The following is a 17,652-nucleotide window of genomic DNA, read 5'->3' as shown; positions in this document are numbered from 1 at the left end:
CACTAGGCAACATCAAGTATTTGACTGTCTTAACACCAGTTGCTATTTTGATTTAAAATGATTCCTCTCTTCTCTAAAGAGAGATGTTTTTAGGCTGGCAATAATCAATGTACAATCAGATCAAAACCAAAAAATAAGCACAGGAGCTGGAAATCTTATTAGCAAAGACACATTCATATTTCCCGGATGGTAAAAGTGATTATTCATTTCTAAGAGGAAGTGGTGAGAAAACCACCTTTCTAAATAGTCTTTATGAAAAGATGCGGTTTCTGTATTTGAGTTGGTTAAAGTCAGATTCCATCATCAATGTTGTCACTGAAAATGACATTTTACTCTTAATTTTCAGTTTCAAAAGCACTTCCCCTACTGCATTAGCTAACTTTTCCATGTGTTGTTGTGGAGCAACACTGACCTCCAGTGGCTATATAAGCTGGTTGTACATTGATGCTCGCTATAACTACTTCATGGCCAACCTAGCAGGTATACCATAATGAAGCTGCCTTCACTACCACCATCTTTAAGTAGTCTGTATTTGCTTAGACCAGTAGCGTGAGATTTTCCTAGCAATTTACACTTACACAACATTATCTTTAAATTACTGTCGCCCTCTTTTCTGCCCTTCTAACAATAACCACGCGTCTCCAATATCCTGAATACAAATTCCACTGTTACAGAAAGTTTATATTTCTTCACGTTGTTACATGAAGTCAAACTTCATGTAAAAATTGCCTCTTTCTTAGCACAGTGAATCCTCACATAGGCCCAAAGGTTTTGTACTACTGTCATACAGAATCAGCTGCCGTATCATTGTCTATAAAGACCAATCATTCCCCAACCTCAGTGGTGACTACAATCAATAAAGCTGTAAAATCAGATTTTTTAATGGGGGAATCGAAGGCGATGCATTTGGATCAAACCCCAGTTTCTCCTGGGTATTGCAAAGTTGGACAGTGCTGGGGCTGGGGAGAGAGTCAGGACTGCACTGTGCAACTCCTCCACTTCTTCTCCTTGGAGAAAAAGAAAGAGAAATGCTAGGAGCTCCTTGCCTTGAGGGACTGTCTGAATTCCCAGCCCAAATATTCAGCTTTGCTGAGGGCTGAACTTTCCCATTAGGATAAAACGGCAACTCTTATTATGTTAGGTCCAGTTTATTATTATTGGAAAAAGTGAAAGAAACAAAAAAACTGAGTATCAACATATTTAGGACCTGATCTTGTAACCCTTAGTGTGGGACCAGCCCCAAAGGAATAAGTGAGACTAGTCATGTTAGTGTGTATCTAGTTAGATGGATCTTATTCTCTTCAGTAGTCAGCTCTTCAGGGACTAGCCAGAGTTTCATTCTTATATCAAGACACCACCACTTACCTCACTGTGAGGGCTACTGGAATAAAAGCAGACAGTTAGGTACATCTAACCCTTTATACCAGGCTCTGCTCCACACTGAAGGTCTTTAATTTACTAGACTTTTTAATATATATTTGGTCATCTATGTTTTGAAAGGATATAATTCTTTATTTCAAAAGTATTTTTTCCTTTTAAAAAAATAAGAAAGCTTAGAAAGACAAACACAATGAACTTAGCCAATGTAATGCAACATTTGTAAAAATGCTGCACAAAATTTAGTTCAATATCATTTTAACAGTAGAAACATGGTTTGGAACCACTGGCCATGTGCAGATGTTCCCAGGCCCAATCTCTGATCACACAGAGTGAGTGTAGATTGGGTCCCAATCGGGCAGACATTCGCCAGTGCGGAGAATCCAATCTAGAGTAAGTCACGGTGGGAGGAGGGGGTGGGCAGGATCAGGGGGGCTGGCAGGTCTGTGGGGGCTGGTGGATCCACAAAGGGGAGGGAGAGGTTGGAAGAATCAGGTGGGCAAGCAGGTCAGGGGGCTGAGGGGGCAATTGTCAGAGGGCTAAACAAGAGCCCTGTCAGGGTGAGGGGTAGGAAAAGCACAGCACTGGGGATCAGGCTAGGGCTGGGGCGAGCAGCTCTGCTTTCCCAGCCCCAGTGCTGTGCTCCAAACATGTGCACGCATTATGGGTTTAATGGGGCATGGGTTATCCCAATCTATGTAGTTCATTTCCTGGGTAAATGAAAGATCAAGCCAGCCTTTTTTTTACCCAATCTAACCTTCCCAAATGTACATACAGATTGGCACTTAGAGTGACCTAACTAGAGTTAGGTCACTCTAAGTGTAAGGTCTTGCACATATTCCCTGATTTAAAAGTAATGCTGCCTGATTGCCTTCCACTAGTGGGCATGGTTTAGAATTAGACAGAAATCAGACAATAAAGAATTAGATGTAATCTTTAGCAAATCACAATACAGCACATAAAAAGAAAAAACAATATGGCAAAGTCCTCTCATGCAAAGAAATAAGATCCTGTATTCAGATTGTATGTCAGCCAAAAGGACCTTTTGAGACAACAAGACATCATTTCTAAACCACATCTTTGGTCTTCATTTAAATTTCATATTAAAAAACTAAAAATGAGGTCTACTAGATTGTTTTGTTTTGAAGAGATAACACAGGTCTTACTTTTTCCTTACACAGAGTATGCACTTACTGTACACAGATATAAGCAGATATAAAATGACACTACAAAAGATACCTATATATTGTAAACAACATTAAAAAACTACAGTCAAAATTTACAGCAAAAATACCTTCAGATAAATATATGGAAACAGTTCAGTGTAAGTTCATAAAAAAGGTAGAAGGGAAATTTGGGGGCAAAGAGTGATTGTGCTGGGAAGTCCTTTTGGAAAATGTTTTGAGAAAATCATAAAATCATAGAAAATTAGGATGGGAAGGGACCTCAGGAGGTCAACTAGTCCAACCCCCTGCTCCAAGCAGGACCATCCCCAAATAGGTCATCCCAGCCAAAGCTTTGTCTAGCCAGGTTTTGAAAACCTCCAAGGATGGAACTTCCGCCACCACCTCTCTGGGTAACCTGTTTCAGTGTTTTACTGCTGTCCTAGTGAGAAAATTCTTCCCAATATCTAACCTCAACTTCCCTTGCTACAACTTGAGACCTTTGCTCCTTGTTCTGTCATCTGCCACCACTGAGAACAGTCTAAGCTGCGTCTCTCGTCTTTGGAACCCCCCTCCAAGTAGCTGAAGGCTGTTATGAAATCCCCTCTCGGTCTTCTCTTGTCCACACTAAATAAGCCCAGTTCCCTCAGCCTCTCCTCAGAAGTCATGTGCCCCAGCCCCAGAACCATTTTTGCTGCCCCCCGTGGGCCTCTCTCCAGTTTGTCTACATCTTTTCTGTAGCAGGGGGCCCAAATCTGGACACAATACAGCACTGGTGAGGCCACATCTGGAGAACAGAGGAGAAGAGTCGCTTCCCTCAATCTTTTGGAAACTCTCCTATTAATGCAGCCCAGTATGCTGTTAGCCTTCTTGGCATCAAGGGTATACTATTGGCTCATATTGAGCTTATTGTCCACTGTAACCCTCAGGTTCTCTTTTGTAGAGCTGCTGCCCAGCCAGTCAGCCCCCAGCCTGTATCGGTCCTGCATAGAATTGTTCCATCTTAAGCACAGGACTTTGCACTTGTCCTTATTGAACATCATGAGACTTCCTTTGGTCCAGTCCTCCAATCTGTCAAGCTCTCTCTGAATTCTAGCTCTACCCTCCAGTGTACCTACAAGTCCACCCAGCTTGGTGTCAGCTACAAACTTGCTGAAGGTACACTCCATCCTCATCTTCCAGGTCACTGATGAAAATATTGAACAGAACGGATCCCTGGGGTACCACCAACTAGACATTGAGCCACTGATTACTACCCTTTGGGATAGGTAAGAAATGGGATAGATATAGTTATTGTGAGGCAAAGGGTGGAGAGGGAAGTAATAGGCAAGCATGAAAACAGGTCACAGAAAAGACAAAAATTACCTGGTGACCTAAAGCTAAAATCACTGAGCCCTTAAAAGGAAAGTAAGTAGAAATAGCAAACAAACTAATATAGCAGGAAGCCTAAGGTGCAAACAGATAAGCGTTTTAAAAAAAACCCACCGCTAATAAAATCCCAGTTTAAACCAAATAAATAAATAAATTCATTTAAACCAGTGTAATACTTGAATAGCCCTCAACAATACATTATGCATTTCTATGCTGCCACTTTTCTGCCAAATATTTGGTATAATTCACACAGAAGAACCCCGCCCCCCAATTTTCCAAGATACCGCTGTTGGAAAAGTGGGCTTTGTTTGACTGAAGTCCTTTGCATATGCTCAGAGGTGTTCTTTTCTAAAGTGTCCAAGGATTTTGGCATGCAAAGATGTATCACCAGGGAGTATGAACAGACAGAGTATTAGTTTTAGCTTTTCTCAAAGAGAAACTACAATGAATTCTGCACAGAAGGAATTTTTTCCTCTGCGATATGAATATAAATGCTCCATGATGCTCTCTTTTTACACCTTGCAGAAGGCCTACTAATCTAGACCAGGAGATGCCAGCGTATGGCCTGCAGAGCCACTGGATTCAACCTGAGGATATGAAGCTTTGATGGTATTCGGTAGCATGGAGCTTCAACAGCTGTGGGCGCTCTCCCTATTCCGCCACAGGGAGAAGCAGTGGCTGCCAGCTGGTCCTAGCACTTGCCCAACTGCCTACTTCTGACCCAAGTTGGGTCACTCCAGCTTGCAGTCAGACAAGGTTGCAACCACTGATCTAGACCTATGGACCACTGATACCACAGTGCCTTCTGTGAAGCAGCAAACCTAGAATAGCCACTTCATAAAAAGTGAATATTAATTACAGATTTCAACTTGATTTTACCTCCCCTCTGCCCCCGCCTGCATCCCATTTACATGAAGATACTTAAAAGGAAATATTTAAAACTCAGGACCACCCTCATCAAGTCAATACTTTATATGACCAGCAGACTTCACACTGAGCAACCAACATCAATCATTGTCAATCATGACAGAATACCACCTGACCTATAGCTGCTCAATAGAAATATCATCTGTCTGGTCACTTAAGAGTCCAAGCCAATTATAGATGCAATGTAGTCATTAAAAACTGTTAAACACTTTCTCTCTCTTAAAGCAGACACTTGAAAGGAATTTTAAAGAATAGTTTAAAAATAAAAGTGTTAAGTTTACCGAGGGCTATTTCATGAACTTGTAAGATCATCTTTATGCAGTTCTGTCAGCATGTGGAAGCATGCTAGACAGAGCAAATCAAAGGATCACAATGCATTAGTGCTCCACACACTCCAACTGCATGCCTTTTTAATTCCATTGCTTAGAGGTGCTTCGGTGGGGCTTTTTGGCACTTGTATCTAATAACTGAGTCAATCAACTATTAGATAAAAGTGCCAAAAAGCCCCACTCAGTGGGAGTGTGCCGAGTTGGCATGTTTTGGTGCTTTTTGTATCTTTCCATGTATGCATTTGACAAAGTAATAAAACTAGTTTTCAATTTCAACTCTGAGCAAATAAAACAGCTTACCCAGAACGTCTCTTTCCTCCTCTGGAAGGCATGGATCCTGCCATTCTCACCTGTCCTGCTGCCATAGGGGCGACTGGCAATGTCACCGATCCAGGAATATCTGAAGCCATTTCTGCAATGTAGAAAAATCATGTGGTCCAATGTGAAAGGAGCAAGTTTAAATAATGAAGCATAGAAAAGCCACTTCCAGAGTTATCAATGCAGGGAAAAATGTCTTTCATTTCTAAATGAAAATATAGTTTAATGATTGTACAAATGCTGGCAAAGTCTCAACAGCCTTGAAAGAGCCTCTATTTTTGTCAATAGCCACCTGATATGCACTTGGAAAGAAGACTAAACAGTCTGTGGGAACCTCCCTATTTTATTCATCTATCGCAGGGTTATCAAACTCACCTGGGGCCCCAGGTTAGATCTGGACTGCAGGACTCCTCACAGACCAGATCCAGTGCAGGGCATATGGGCAGGCACTGCAGCCACCAGAGCAGCAGCAGGTCCAGCATCTGCAAGTGGTTTGGCCGTGGCAACAGTAAGGGCAAGGGCACAGCCATCAGGGCCAAATGGCCCTGTATTTCACAGCATGCCATATCCCCTACCAATTTACCAGGGCTCGGTGGACTGGCTATACAGGCCAGATCCAGCTTACAAGCCATGGACATCTATACATGAGTGGCAGAGTAACTACAGCATGCTGGAGCAAACTTAATTAGTTGAGTTTCCTGGACCATGGTACTTATCACACTCCAGCAGACTCCAGTATATCAGCATCTCCATGCTGAAAAATGGCAGCCAAAGTGCTTTAACTGAAGTTTGTGTGATGAGCTTTAGTCAAAGCACCCCCGCTGTCATTTTTCAGCACAGGGACGCTGATGCATGAGAGGCTCTGGGTGCTTTAATTAGAGTGGCTCTCAGAGCTGCTCTAATTAAAGCGTGTCCCACTACCACCACCACTCCTGGACCACATGTATAAATACCCCATGTGTTTCAAACCTCTGATCTATTACATCACCATACTTTTATTCCCCACTTTACAGGAGCTGTCAATGAAGAACAGTCTTCAACCATTATATTTTCCTAGAAGGATTTTTGTCAGCATGGAAATACTGAAGTGAAATAAGTGATGGTGCCTAACGTATTCAGAGGAAGCAAAACAGAACTAAAGCATCCACGCCAGAAGACAGGCAGGTGATCCAGGCTGACCTGGACAGGCTCAGCAAACGGACAGATGAGAACCTGATGGTATTTAACACCGGAAAATGGAAGGTTCTCCACCTTGGGAAGAAAAACCTGCAGCATCCTTATAGGCTCGGCAGTGCTACACTGCCTAGCACTACGGAAGAAGGAGACTTGGGGGTCATCATTGACCACAAGATGAACATGAGCCTGCAATGTGATGCTGCGGCCACTAAAGCAACCAAAACGCTGGCTTGCATCCATAGATGCTTCTCAAGCAAATCCCGGGACGTCATTCTCCCCTTGTACTCGGCCTTGGTGAGGCCACAGCTGGAGTACTGTGTCCAGTTTTGGGCTTCACAATTCAAAAAGGATGTGGAGAAGCTTGAGAGAGTCCAGAGAGAGCCACACACATGATCGGGGTCAGGAAAATACAGCTTACAACAACAGGCTGAGAGCCATGGGGCTCTTTAGCCTGGAAAAGCGCAGGCTCAAGGTGATCTGATGGCCACCTATAAGTTTATCAGGGGTGACCACCAGGATCTGGGAGAATGCTTGCCCACCAGAGTGCCCCAAGGGATGACAAGGTCAAACAGGCATAAACTATTGTGAGACTGTTTGAGGCTGGACATAAGGAAGAATTTTTTTTTTTTACTGTCCAAGCCCCCAAGGTCTGGAACAGTCTGCCAGCGGAGGTGGTTCAAGCACCTACATTGAACACCTTCAAGAGCAAATTGGATGCTTATCTTGCTGGGATCCTATGACCCCAGCTGACTTCCTGCCCTTTGGGCGAAGGGCTGGACTTGATGAACTTCCGAGGTCTCTTCCAGCCCTAATGTCTATGAAATCTATGAAATCCATGAAACTGTTACCGCCCTTGTTACCTGTGGTAAGAGAGGCACCCCAAGCCTCAACAGGATTTTCCTGCTTTGAATTATTATATGGATGGCAACCAAGGGGAATCCTTGATTTGAGAGAAGTGGTGCTGGCTCCTATCCTGGCGGTCTTTAAGAGGAGGCTAGATTAACACCTTGCCAGGATCGTTTGACCCCAGTACTCTTTCCTACCATGGCAGGAGGTTGGACTAGATGATCTGCTCAGGTTCCTTCTGACCCTACCAACTATGAAACTATGATTAAGGAAAGTTGGGAAGAGCAACAAAGTAAAGACAAGAAACTGGTTCAATATGTGATGCAAGCGAGGGAGTGCCTAGAGGTGGCACAAAGCTTTAGGAAATCGTAGGGAGGCCCAAAGGCAACAAACAACCTATTACAATAGAGGGGCATGAGAAAGGAAATTCGAGTTGGGAAACTGCGTATTGGTTCTCTTACCTGACGGAGAGAGTAAGTTACTTGCACGATGGCAGGGACCCTATGAAATCACATGCCAAGTGGGGCCTGTATATTATGAAGTACATCAGCCAGACAGACGAAAGAAAAAACAAGTATACCATGTTAACATGCAGAAGCCATGGCAAGAATGAGAGGACCTATATTTGGCCCCTCAACCGGATGAAGGGGAACTGGCACCCTCTCTGAAAGAAGGGAATGGGAGAAGTGAAGTGACACCGCAACTATCAGAAGAACAGAGGCGACAGGCAATGGAACTAGCAAAACGAGTATGGAGATGTGTTCCAAGAGGTGCCCTGGGAACCTTGGGGCATAATGCATCGAATAAAGACCCCTCCAAGCCAGGTGACCCGGCCAAACTGGAGGCGGATCCCACACCTCCAGGGGCAGATAAGAGACAAGACAGAGGTGATGTTAGAAAAAGGCATAATACAAGAATCCCAAAAAGACTGGCATGGACCCATCATGGTAGTACCAAAGCCAGATGCGAAAATTAGATTGTATATTGATTTCTGGAAAGTAAATGCAGTGGCTAAGTTTGATGCATATCTGATGCCAAGAGTGGATGAAATGGTGGAGAACATCAGGCAAGCCAGCTATATCTCCACTTTGGACCAAACAAAGGCTATTGATAGGTCCCATTAGCACCCAAGGACCAAAAAAAGACAGCATTTGCCACACCTTGGGGTCTATTCCAGTACTGACGCCTGCCAAAGTTTTAGCTCTTCATGGGGGTTACGCCACAGTTTATATAGATATTATTGTGTATACTACAGATTGGTCTAGACATTTAACAGCACTGCGAGCACTATTGCAGGACCTAAGGAAGGTGGGGGAAATGCACAATTGGGAAGGAGGAAACACGGTACCTCGGGTTTCAGGTAGGAAGTGGTAAGGTGCGACCGCTGCTGGATAAAGTGGAGGCATTAACAAAATATCATTAACAAATAAGGGCTTTCTTGGGACTGGCAAAGTATTATAGAAAATTTGTACCTCACTTTGCAGACTTAGTGGTGCCTTGACTGAGATGTTAAGGGCTGGAGCCGCAACCAAAGTGAGATGGATACCAGAGGCAGAAAGAGCATTCCAAGAGCGGAAGGATGTACTCTGGTACATACAGTCACTGCTGTATGTACCAGATTTCAATAAACCGTTTTTGGTACAGGCAAATGCATCAAACACGGCTATTGGTGCAGGGCTGGTCCAAATAGAGGAAGGGGAAGAATGTCTGATAGCGTATAAGTAGAAAATTGCACCCACCTGAAAGGAATTATGCTACAATAGAGAAAGAGTGTTTGGCAATCAAATGGGCCATAGAAACACTCCGGTATTATTTGCTAGGATGAAAGTTTATGCTAATCACAGACCACACACCACTGCAATGGCTACAAAGCATGAAGACAGATAATGTTAGGCTGAGGTAGGCTCTTAGTCTTCAGCCATACTGCTTTGTGGTACAGCATCACCCAGGGACCAAGAATGTAAGTGCTGACATCTTCTCATGACAATATGAAGAAGAGGGTTTGGAGGGGAAGGAAAGACCCCAGACAAAAGAGAAGGGGGGGGGTGTAATGGAGAACCCTATCCCTGTTACCAGAAAGCAGGCCAGTCCCTTTAAGACCAGAACTTTCCAGGCAGACTGCTGGCAGGGTAGGGGTTAAAAGCTGAGCCTTGCCAGCTAGTCAGGTGACAAGAAGGAGGCAGGCCAGAACTGAGCTGGCAAAGGGGCTTGGCGGCAGAAGGGGTGAAATCCTGATGACTCCAAGAGAAGCTGCGGCAGCCCCACAAGAAGGAGCATAGCAGACAGTGGGAAGCACAAACAGAGCCATGGAAAAACGTAAGCTGGCATACGGCCTTCCTTAATTTTACTTTGTTTGGTTATAGCCCATGGACTTACTGTTTGTGATGACTGGTAAAATGCTGGTTTGTGGTCGAGGCTATAGGGGAGGAGAAGACCTCATTAGCACTTTGGGACACAGTCATAAAGGACAAAGGGCCAAGTGCATTAGTGGGTGCAGCCGTATAGGGCCGGTGGCCCAGAGTTGGCTGCAGGACTTTGAAGCCAGGTCCCAGTGGGTGGATCTTGGCTAGTAGCCTGAGCTATAAGAAAGAGGTCAAGCCTGAGGAGGCAGAGGACCCAACAACTTGGCGCCTACGGGCGCAGTGTGAAAGGGGGCCAGAAGGCCTGTTGCCATAGTGAGCGCAAAAGGAGGGCCACGGGCCCAGACAGTATTAAGGAGCTAGAGCCTCAGAGTCAAACCCTACCTAGTGGGTTTATGTTGGTAGGCCAAGCTAGAGAAAGATGGGGGAAAAGCCTGTGGTGGCTGAGAACCCCAACACAGAAGTACAATAGGCAGTCTCCTGCTTGTAAAAACATCTAAACAATATTTACATCAAGACATGGCAGGCGAGTAAAGGCAGGATCCAAGACAAAAATACACAAGTGAAGTATAAAGGGACTTCAAGGGTGCCCCTTACAAGCCACTAGAATGCTGCTGGGGAGGGCAACCTGTTACACCCTGCCATAGGTATAATACAGCTTTCAGGCCCTGTGTAGTGATTTACACAGCATGTCATTAGCAGGTGGAACTCATTGCCACCAGACGTTGATGCTGGAGGCTGTGAGAGATACAGTGGAAAAAACCCTGGTAATACCCAGTTCACTCTTCCTTTCAGCATCATTCTCTGCCCCTGTGTGACAAAGTATACTGGGCAAGATGGATCTATGGTCTGACTCAGTAAATGGCAATTCTTACATACTTATTGCTTTGGGAAGAAGTAAAATTATTGAAGGACATTTTTCCTCAACTATCTCCTCAGTGTCCTGGATGGAACACTCTAAGAGTAAGCAAAACTAAATGGTAACTCTGGGAAATGGACAGCTAACTCCTAACAAATGGCTGTTACGGAAGTGAACACAAAGAAGTGGTAGGAACTACTAAACAGGTTTCCTGTTACACCTCATTTGGCTAGGGACAGAAGTTGCACATAAACTGGTTTAAGTGATCAGAAACCGATTTAAACGTGTAACAGAACAGAAGCTCAGTACACATAAACCAGTTGTAAAATGACTGAAACTGGTTTAAGATAAACCTGGTTGAATGCAGTATCAGACTTAACTGATTTGGATCAAACCGGTTTATCGAACTTTTGTCCCAGACCCGTCCCTGGTTCAAGTTAAGTTACAGTCCCACCCAGCATCCCAGTATGCTTTCCAGCCCTGGGCTGGGCTGGGCTGTTTACTCCAGAGAGCAGGGCTGGCCCCACCCCTCTGCTCTGGAGCAGTGAGGGCTGGCTGACCGGGGTGGGGGGGGCGGTAAACCCTGGCTGTGGTCTAGGGCTAGGGAGGGGGGTTAAACATCCCTTCTCTGTGTGGCAGGGCACTGTTGGTGCCTGTCACTTCAAGAGTGGAGCTGAGCAGTCGGCAGGTCCTTGATTGTGGTGGCCATTTTAGATCTTTGGCTGCCTATATAAATAGAGCAGTTAGCTGCTGGCAGGACAAGCAGTAACATCACCTGGCTGCAAGGCTCCATGCAACACACTGGAGGTAAGGGCAGCAGCTGCAGGGGATGGTTTGGAGGCTCCTGGTCCTGGCCATGACCTAAAACTGCACCCTGCTGGGAGTGGGTGGCCTGGTGGGGCTCTCAGTGATGCAGGAGCCCCCAGGAAATGCCAGGCCAGTTACCATCCTGGTGAAAGGTGGGTAGGGGGTGCCTTAACCCCAGCCCTCACCTTCAGGTGGGTCACATAACTTTGGAGGTAGTTGGGGCCAGGCAAGGCTGCAGCCACCTGAGCCCTGTGGGGTGTAGGACCCTGAGGAAAAGGTAGTTAGGGCCAGGCACAGCTATGGCCACTTGAGCCCACCAGTGAGGGGGTGGTGTGGAGCCCCAGTGAGGGAGTGGAGATGAGGAGCCCCAGTCAGGGGAAAACCAGAGGGCTGGGAGCCCAGCATATGTGAGTCTGTATAGAGTTGCCCCAGAAGGGCCAGGGCAAGCTTAGATCTGGTCAGGTATTGGCTGGCCACTACCCCAATTAGGGTCACGGGAGAGGCCCAAAAGACGGTACGTCTGCCACCCAAGGTATGAGCTAGTTAAAGCCTATGGCCTAAGGGGCCCACTTCAAGGGGGAGCAAGGCAGTATGAGTTGTTGAGGTGTGAAAGAGACTGTGAGCGGTGGTGGAGTGTGAGAGGCCCTAGTGAGAGGAGGCTTTGCCTGTCTGTACCTAGTCGTAAACACTGCCCTGTGCCAGCACAGAGGTTACCCTCCAACAGTAGTTTACACCAAATTAGAGTAGGCTATAGTGTAAAACTATCCTAAAACAGAGAAGAACTTAATGTATAAATACAAGATTACTAATGGGAAACACTCAAGAAATCCTATTATTATTCCAGACTCACTGGTGGAGGTGGAAAAAAAAGAAGCTATCACAGAGAAAACCAAAACCAAAACCAAGCATTTTCAACAGTACTTTATTATATCATGTTGGGAAAGTGCTTCAGTTCTCACATATTTTCTATAAATCCATTATGTAATAATGTACATTTTTTGTAATATCACTGTTTCTGTTCATTGCTTTTAGGAATTTCTTCTAGTACATTTATTTTTATTAGCTCTACTCCTTTTCAACTAAAAAGTAACAGAACAAAGAACTTATTATGTTTTAAAAATGTTCAAGGATAAATAATATCTGTGTCTATGATGCCATAATAAAGAAACTGTTCTGCTGCATCTAATGCCTCTCACAGAAAGATATGCTGCATCTATATGTATAACACATTTATTGTTAAACAGATATTAACATATTATATATAGACAGTTACACACAGACACTAAATCCCCATTTTTGATATCAGCTATCTTTGAAATATGTTATCTGTGAAATATATTGACAAACTCACTCAGAACACTTGACTCACATTTCATGGATATAGTTGAAGGTCATCTTGAATTGCTCTGCTGACTCGTTTGTTAAAGTAGATCATACAAAAAGCTAATAAATCTATTTTTAAAAGGGTCTCACCCAGAAAAACACTGCAATGTGGACCACTAACAGGACTGTTCTTTTATATGACATAAGGCAAAATTAGAGACAGAATTTTATAACTAAGCTGCATTTAAAGTCCTAAAATATCCTTTCCTTAATACTAGAAAAGAAACCTTAAGATAGGTGATGAGTAATCTATATGTCATTATTTTCCTCTTATATGACGTGACATATGTGTATGTGACACCTTACAATGAGATACTAAAGGACAGCAGGTCTGAATGAGCTCACCAAATTGGCATCGTAAGTCGCATCCAGACGAGCGTGGCTGTGCGGTATGCAAACACATCTGCAGCACCACAGTCAGGCATTCTCCGTGCTGCAAGGGCGCACTGCCATTGAATGCGCTACTCCAATTTTTTACCGGGAGCAGTACGAGTCGACTGAAAAGAGGGTGGGGTGGGGCAGGGCAAGTCCAGCTGGGGATGCAGCCCAGTCTGCAGGAGAGGACTGCCCCACTCAGACCAACCCTGGCTGGGGTCTGGGGCTAGAGAGGGGGGCGTTAAACACCTCTTTTCCTGCTCAACCTTACTGTTGGCTACAACTGTGGACCGCAAGTCCCAGAAGCACCTGGAAGCAGGAAGAAACAGCAGTGAACAACCCTGAAGAGTCCTGCTGCTGTGATTGTGGATGGCAAATCCTAGAGGCCTTGGGGCCAGCAAAAAGAAGTGAACACAGCCAGAGAACCATGCTTTAGTGCCGCTTGGCTTCTGGCCCGAGTCACTGCAGGCACGTGGCTGCAATCCTGAATCAAAGGTAAACGTCTGTTCAATTTTGTTTCAATTTAATTGCTGCAGCTTAGACTAACCTGCAAAGACTGAATCAATTCAGCCTTGAGCTTTTTGCCTGTCTGAACTTAGCCCTATATTTTTGTTAGGCAGAGACAAGCACTACAGCCCTTTGAATTGGTCAATGTATACTTGTACTTCTAAAGGGAGCATATTCAGGGCAGATGAAACCCCATGGCTCCTTTTATCTCCAGGAAAAAAGGGGAAGGAAATCACAACAGTGATGTACTTGGTCAGAGGGCTGAGAGAAGCCTGGACTCAATCAAAGTCGAACATCATCTGAAGGAGGCTGAAACAGGCGTGGCTGGTGAATTCACACTGGTGGGGCAGTGGAACATCCCACAGGAGTGGCAGCGGGGGGGGGGGGGGAGGGGGGTGGAAGCCAGCCAGGAGCGGAGGGGTTTGCAGTCTCTCCACTGTCGGCTGGAGTGCTGCTTCCCCCCCCTGCTCCCAGCCAGCTGCAAACCATGCCCCCCACACTCCCGTGGGATGCTCCACTGCCCCACCAGTCTGAGATCACCAGCTGCGCCTGGGCTGAAACAATTGAAACATCCATTTATCAGGGAAAAAACTGTAAGAACAGGCAGTACTGAACGGACCACGTAAGTTTCTATCATGATGTACCAAGGGTACAGCAATTAAAGAGTTACGTTCAAAGGAAACAGCTGAAATGCAACTTTTTCATGCTTAAATTCCCAGCCCTTGAAGCACAGAAAGCAAATATCATTGAGCAGTGATGTTTTAGAAATATTATCTCCATAAGGAGAGGACTTTGAATTCTTTGGAGCCATGAGCATGGGTTTTAAAAAGAGACCAGTATGTGGGTAAAAGGAGCTCAATGTCCAACACTCAATTCCTGTCCTGAAAAATTATGGTGAGTTCTCCAAGTATAGAATCCTAAATGAAAGTCAAGTCTTAAGCGGCCTGCTGCATAAGATACAGCAGGGAAACCCACAACTGGGATCTCAACGCACACCTCAGCTAGCTCATTACCTAAGAATAAAGTAAATAACTACAACCACAAAGAGAAATATTTGCTTTGCTATCTCCACACATATTTCTCTCCATACAGAGAGAAAACAGGATAAAAAAGGAGAGGCCTTTGCAATAATAAATTGGTTCAGATTTGAGCTGTTTCTCCCAGAAATTATTATTTTGCTGTCTATTCATCAAAAGGCACGTAGAGAATCAGATCCCCAATGCTAATTTTACCCTCATATACCAGAAAGCAAGCCCTAAGGTGCATCAGCATAACCAAAAGTTGGATCAATCAGAAAAGCAAAAATGGAGCCTCGCAAAAGGAGCTACTGTTGGTGGAAGAAGACAGAAGGAATAAGTGACATGGTGGCCCACCTCTTTGGAGGCCGATCCAGCACGTATCCAAGGGCATTAGAAATGAAGTTAACAGATCTGTACCAAGGTGGTTTGTCCCTTTATGGAGAAACAATACGTCTTGTTAAGAAACCCAGTGAAGAGTGAGCAAAGAGGAAGGAAAGCAAAATGTGAACAGAACAGTGTGCTGCAAGGAGGGTCCAGGCTGCTGTCCTAGGACCAGAGCAAAAAAAAAAAGGGATCTCCTCCTGGTGTCCAGGTGTCAGGGCAGAGGGATTTTGTTTTCTTGGTTTGTTTAAAGGAGCGAACTTTGCTTTGAAGGACTTGCTGAAGAGTTCCTTATGGAGCGTGTTCTCACACAAAAGCCAGGAGGCTAAACAACCTGCTTGCCAGACCCCCTAAGATGCCTATCTGATGTTGCACACAAGGGCTAGGGACAGAAATTACAAATAAACCAGTACAAGTGATTGGAAACCAGTTTAAATCTGTAATTCAACACAAGTTCAGTGCACATAAACCACTTCCGAAGTAGCCAAAAGTGATTTAAGATAAACCAGAATGGATATAGTATTAGACTCAACTGATTTAGGTTAAATTGGTTTATTGAACTTCTGTCCCAGATCCCAGTTAACTCATAGTCCCCCACCATTCCAGGATGCTTTGCACCTCCCCCACAAACCTCCCCCCCTTGCAGGGTGGATGGGCTAGCCTTGGCCCAAGCTGTTTGTTCCAGCTGAGCAGGGAGGCATGCTCTAGCACCCCCCTCTTCCCCAGCTTCTGGCCTGCGCCACTGCAGGCACATGACTACATTTTCAGAATCAAAAGTGAATGCCTGTTTACTTGCAAGGAGACCAAGAGACATGGAAGACTTTCTGCTATGGCATCAATGCTATTAAAAGGCACCTCCTGCTGTGGGATAAAAATTTGTCACCAGAATGTATTTTAGCCCCCTCAAAAGAGGAGTTGATTTAAATCACACTACTGTAGTTGGGACAATTCCACAGAAGTAAACTGCATTCTTATGGTGTAACAGAAAACAGAACCAAAGCCTGTGGCCTTTTCTGTCAGTTGCTTAGTAGCAAAATGGAAATGCTTGGAGCTGGAACTTGCCAAAGCCAGGAGGATGAGGATGAGGGTACCAAGCTGTCCCAGGCTCTCTTCAACACAGGTATCATCACTGACTCTAGCCAAGTATTTCAGCAGCTGTATGCATTGGGAAAGGAGTTGTTCTTTTCTTTTGACTAAACAAATATGGCATATCTGGTTCGTATAACCCAAAATCAAAATGTGGCAAAATGGAGTAATGGTCAGGAAGTGAAATATGTACATTTAATCTGGCCTTGTATTGTTGCTTAAAATTTTAGAGGAGCTACAGTAACTCCATGAAAAATATCTAACTACTTTAAATAGCTTAAGTTTCTCTGTTTCAAACTGTTTTTAATGGAAGGCATTTGCTTCACAACTCACACAGTATTTCATTTTGAAGTTGTAAAACAGAGGGCAAAAGGGAAAAATCAGCCAGGCAAAAATCAGCCAAAAAAGCATTAAAATGCCTCAAAATTAGAACTTTAAAAATGTTCATATTCTGAAAGGGATAATTGTGCAGCTACTGATTAGCTGGCTTAATTTTCCTCTAAGTATCTGAGACAGGATATATTCACACCAGTGTACTTTATATTGGCATTATATGCCTATGAACACTACATAACAGACTATAAGCTGCTAACACTGTGCTTCACTGATAACTGTCAGGAGACTTGGTAACAGTCTCTTTCTGTTGAGTAAAACACTATCGCAGAGTAAGCTGTAGACACACACCACCTATGATGGTAAAAGTTTTACCCCCCTCATTCTTTCAGGAGTAATTCTACACCAGTTACACTTTGTACCAGGTCATGGTACCCTGTGGTAGGACTTCACAGCATCCTGGTTTACACCACTGTAAAAATCAACAAACACATTGCTTATCCAAGAACTACCTCTGTTAACTATGACTGATATTGCAACCCCATCCCATGCTAAGTTTTTCTGTAGTCCCATAATGCAGAGAAGAATTAGGCTTTGTGATTCTGAGTCCTGAATTATACTCATTTCCGTAAGCTTCTGCTTGAGGCTCTTTACTATCTACATCTCTCTCTCTCTATCAGGTCATGTTGTGTGTGCATCTCGTCTTCTATCCCAAAAGCCTAGGGTCTCAGACTCATTGTAATAGCAATGACAGCAACAAAATCATTAGGTTGTACTGGCTGTAGGTAAAAATACTGAATTTAGATTTCTGTTTTGACTTGGAATCTTACTAAAGGACAGTCCCTAAATGCAAACCTCAAATCCAGATACTCCTTTGGAGTATTCTAAATCCACCTCTAGACTTAAATTCAGCAACCTGAACTCAGCTCTACAATAGATCACATAGGGTAAGGACAGAAGTTACACATAAACTGGTTTAAGTGATCAGAAACTGGTTTAAACCTGTAAGAGAACAGGCATTCAGTGCACATAAAC

The 17,652-nt window shown here is 44.3% G+C and overlaps 1 protein-coding gene across 3 annotated transcripts in view; it reads right to left on the bottom strand.

Moving 5' to 3' along the window:
- Window positions 1-17,652, bottom strand: part of ARNT2 (aryl hydrocarbon receptor nuclear translocator 2) — a 164,542-nt gene that overhangs the window by 114,293 nt on the left and 32,597 nt on the right. For all 3 annotated transcript variants that reach the window (XM_090030185.1, XM_090030187.1, XM_090030186.1), the window contains one exon: window positions 5,468-5,579. In XM_090030185.1, the coding sequence (XP_089886311.1) occupies window positions 5,468-5,579 (112 nt within the window). The remainder of the gene's footprint in view (window positions 1-5,467; window positions 5,580-17,652) is intronic.

This window comes from Crocodylus siamensis, chromosome 15, assembly GCF_052110815.1.
Source record: "Crocodylus siamensis isolate JL-2025a chromosome 15, ASM5211081v1, whole genome shotgun sequence".
Lineage (NCBI taxonomy): Eukaryota > Metazoa > Chordata > Crocodylia > Crocodylidae > Crocodylus > Crocodylus siamensis.
The sequence above is the reverse complement of the archived record's forward strand: the minus strand, read 5'-3'. Positions and strand labels throughout refer to the sequence as shown.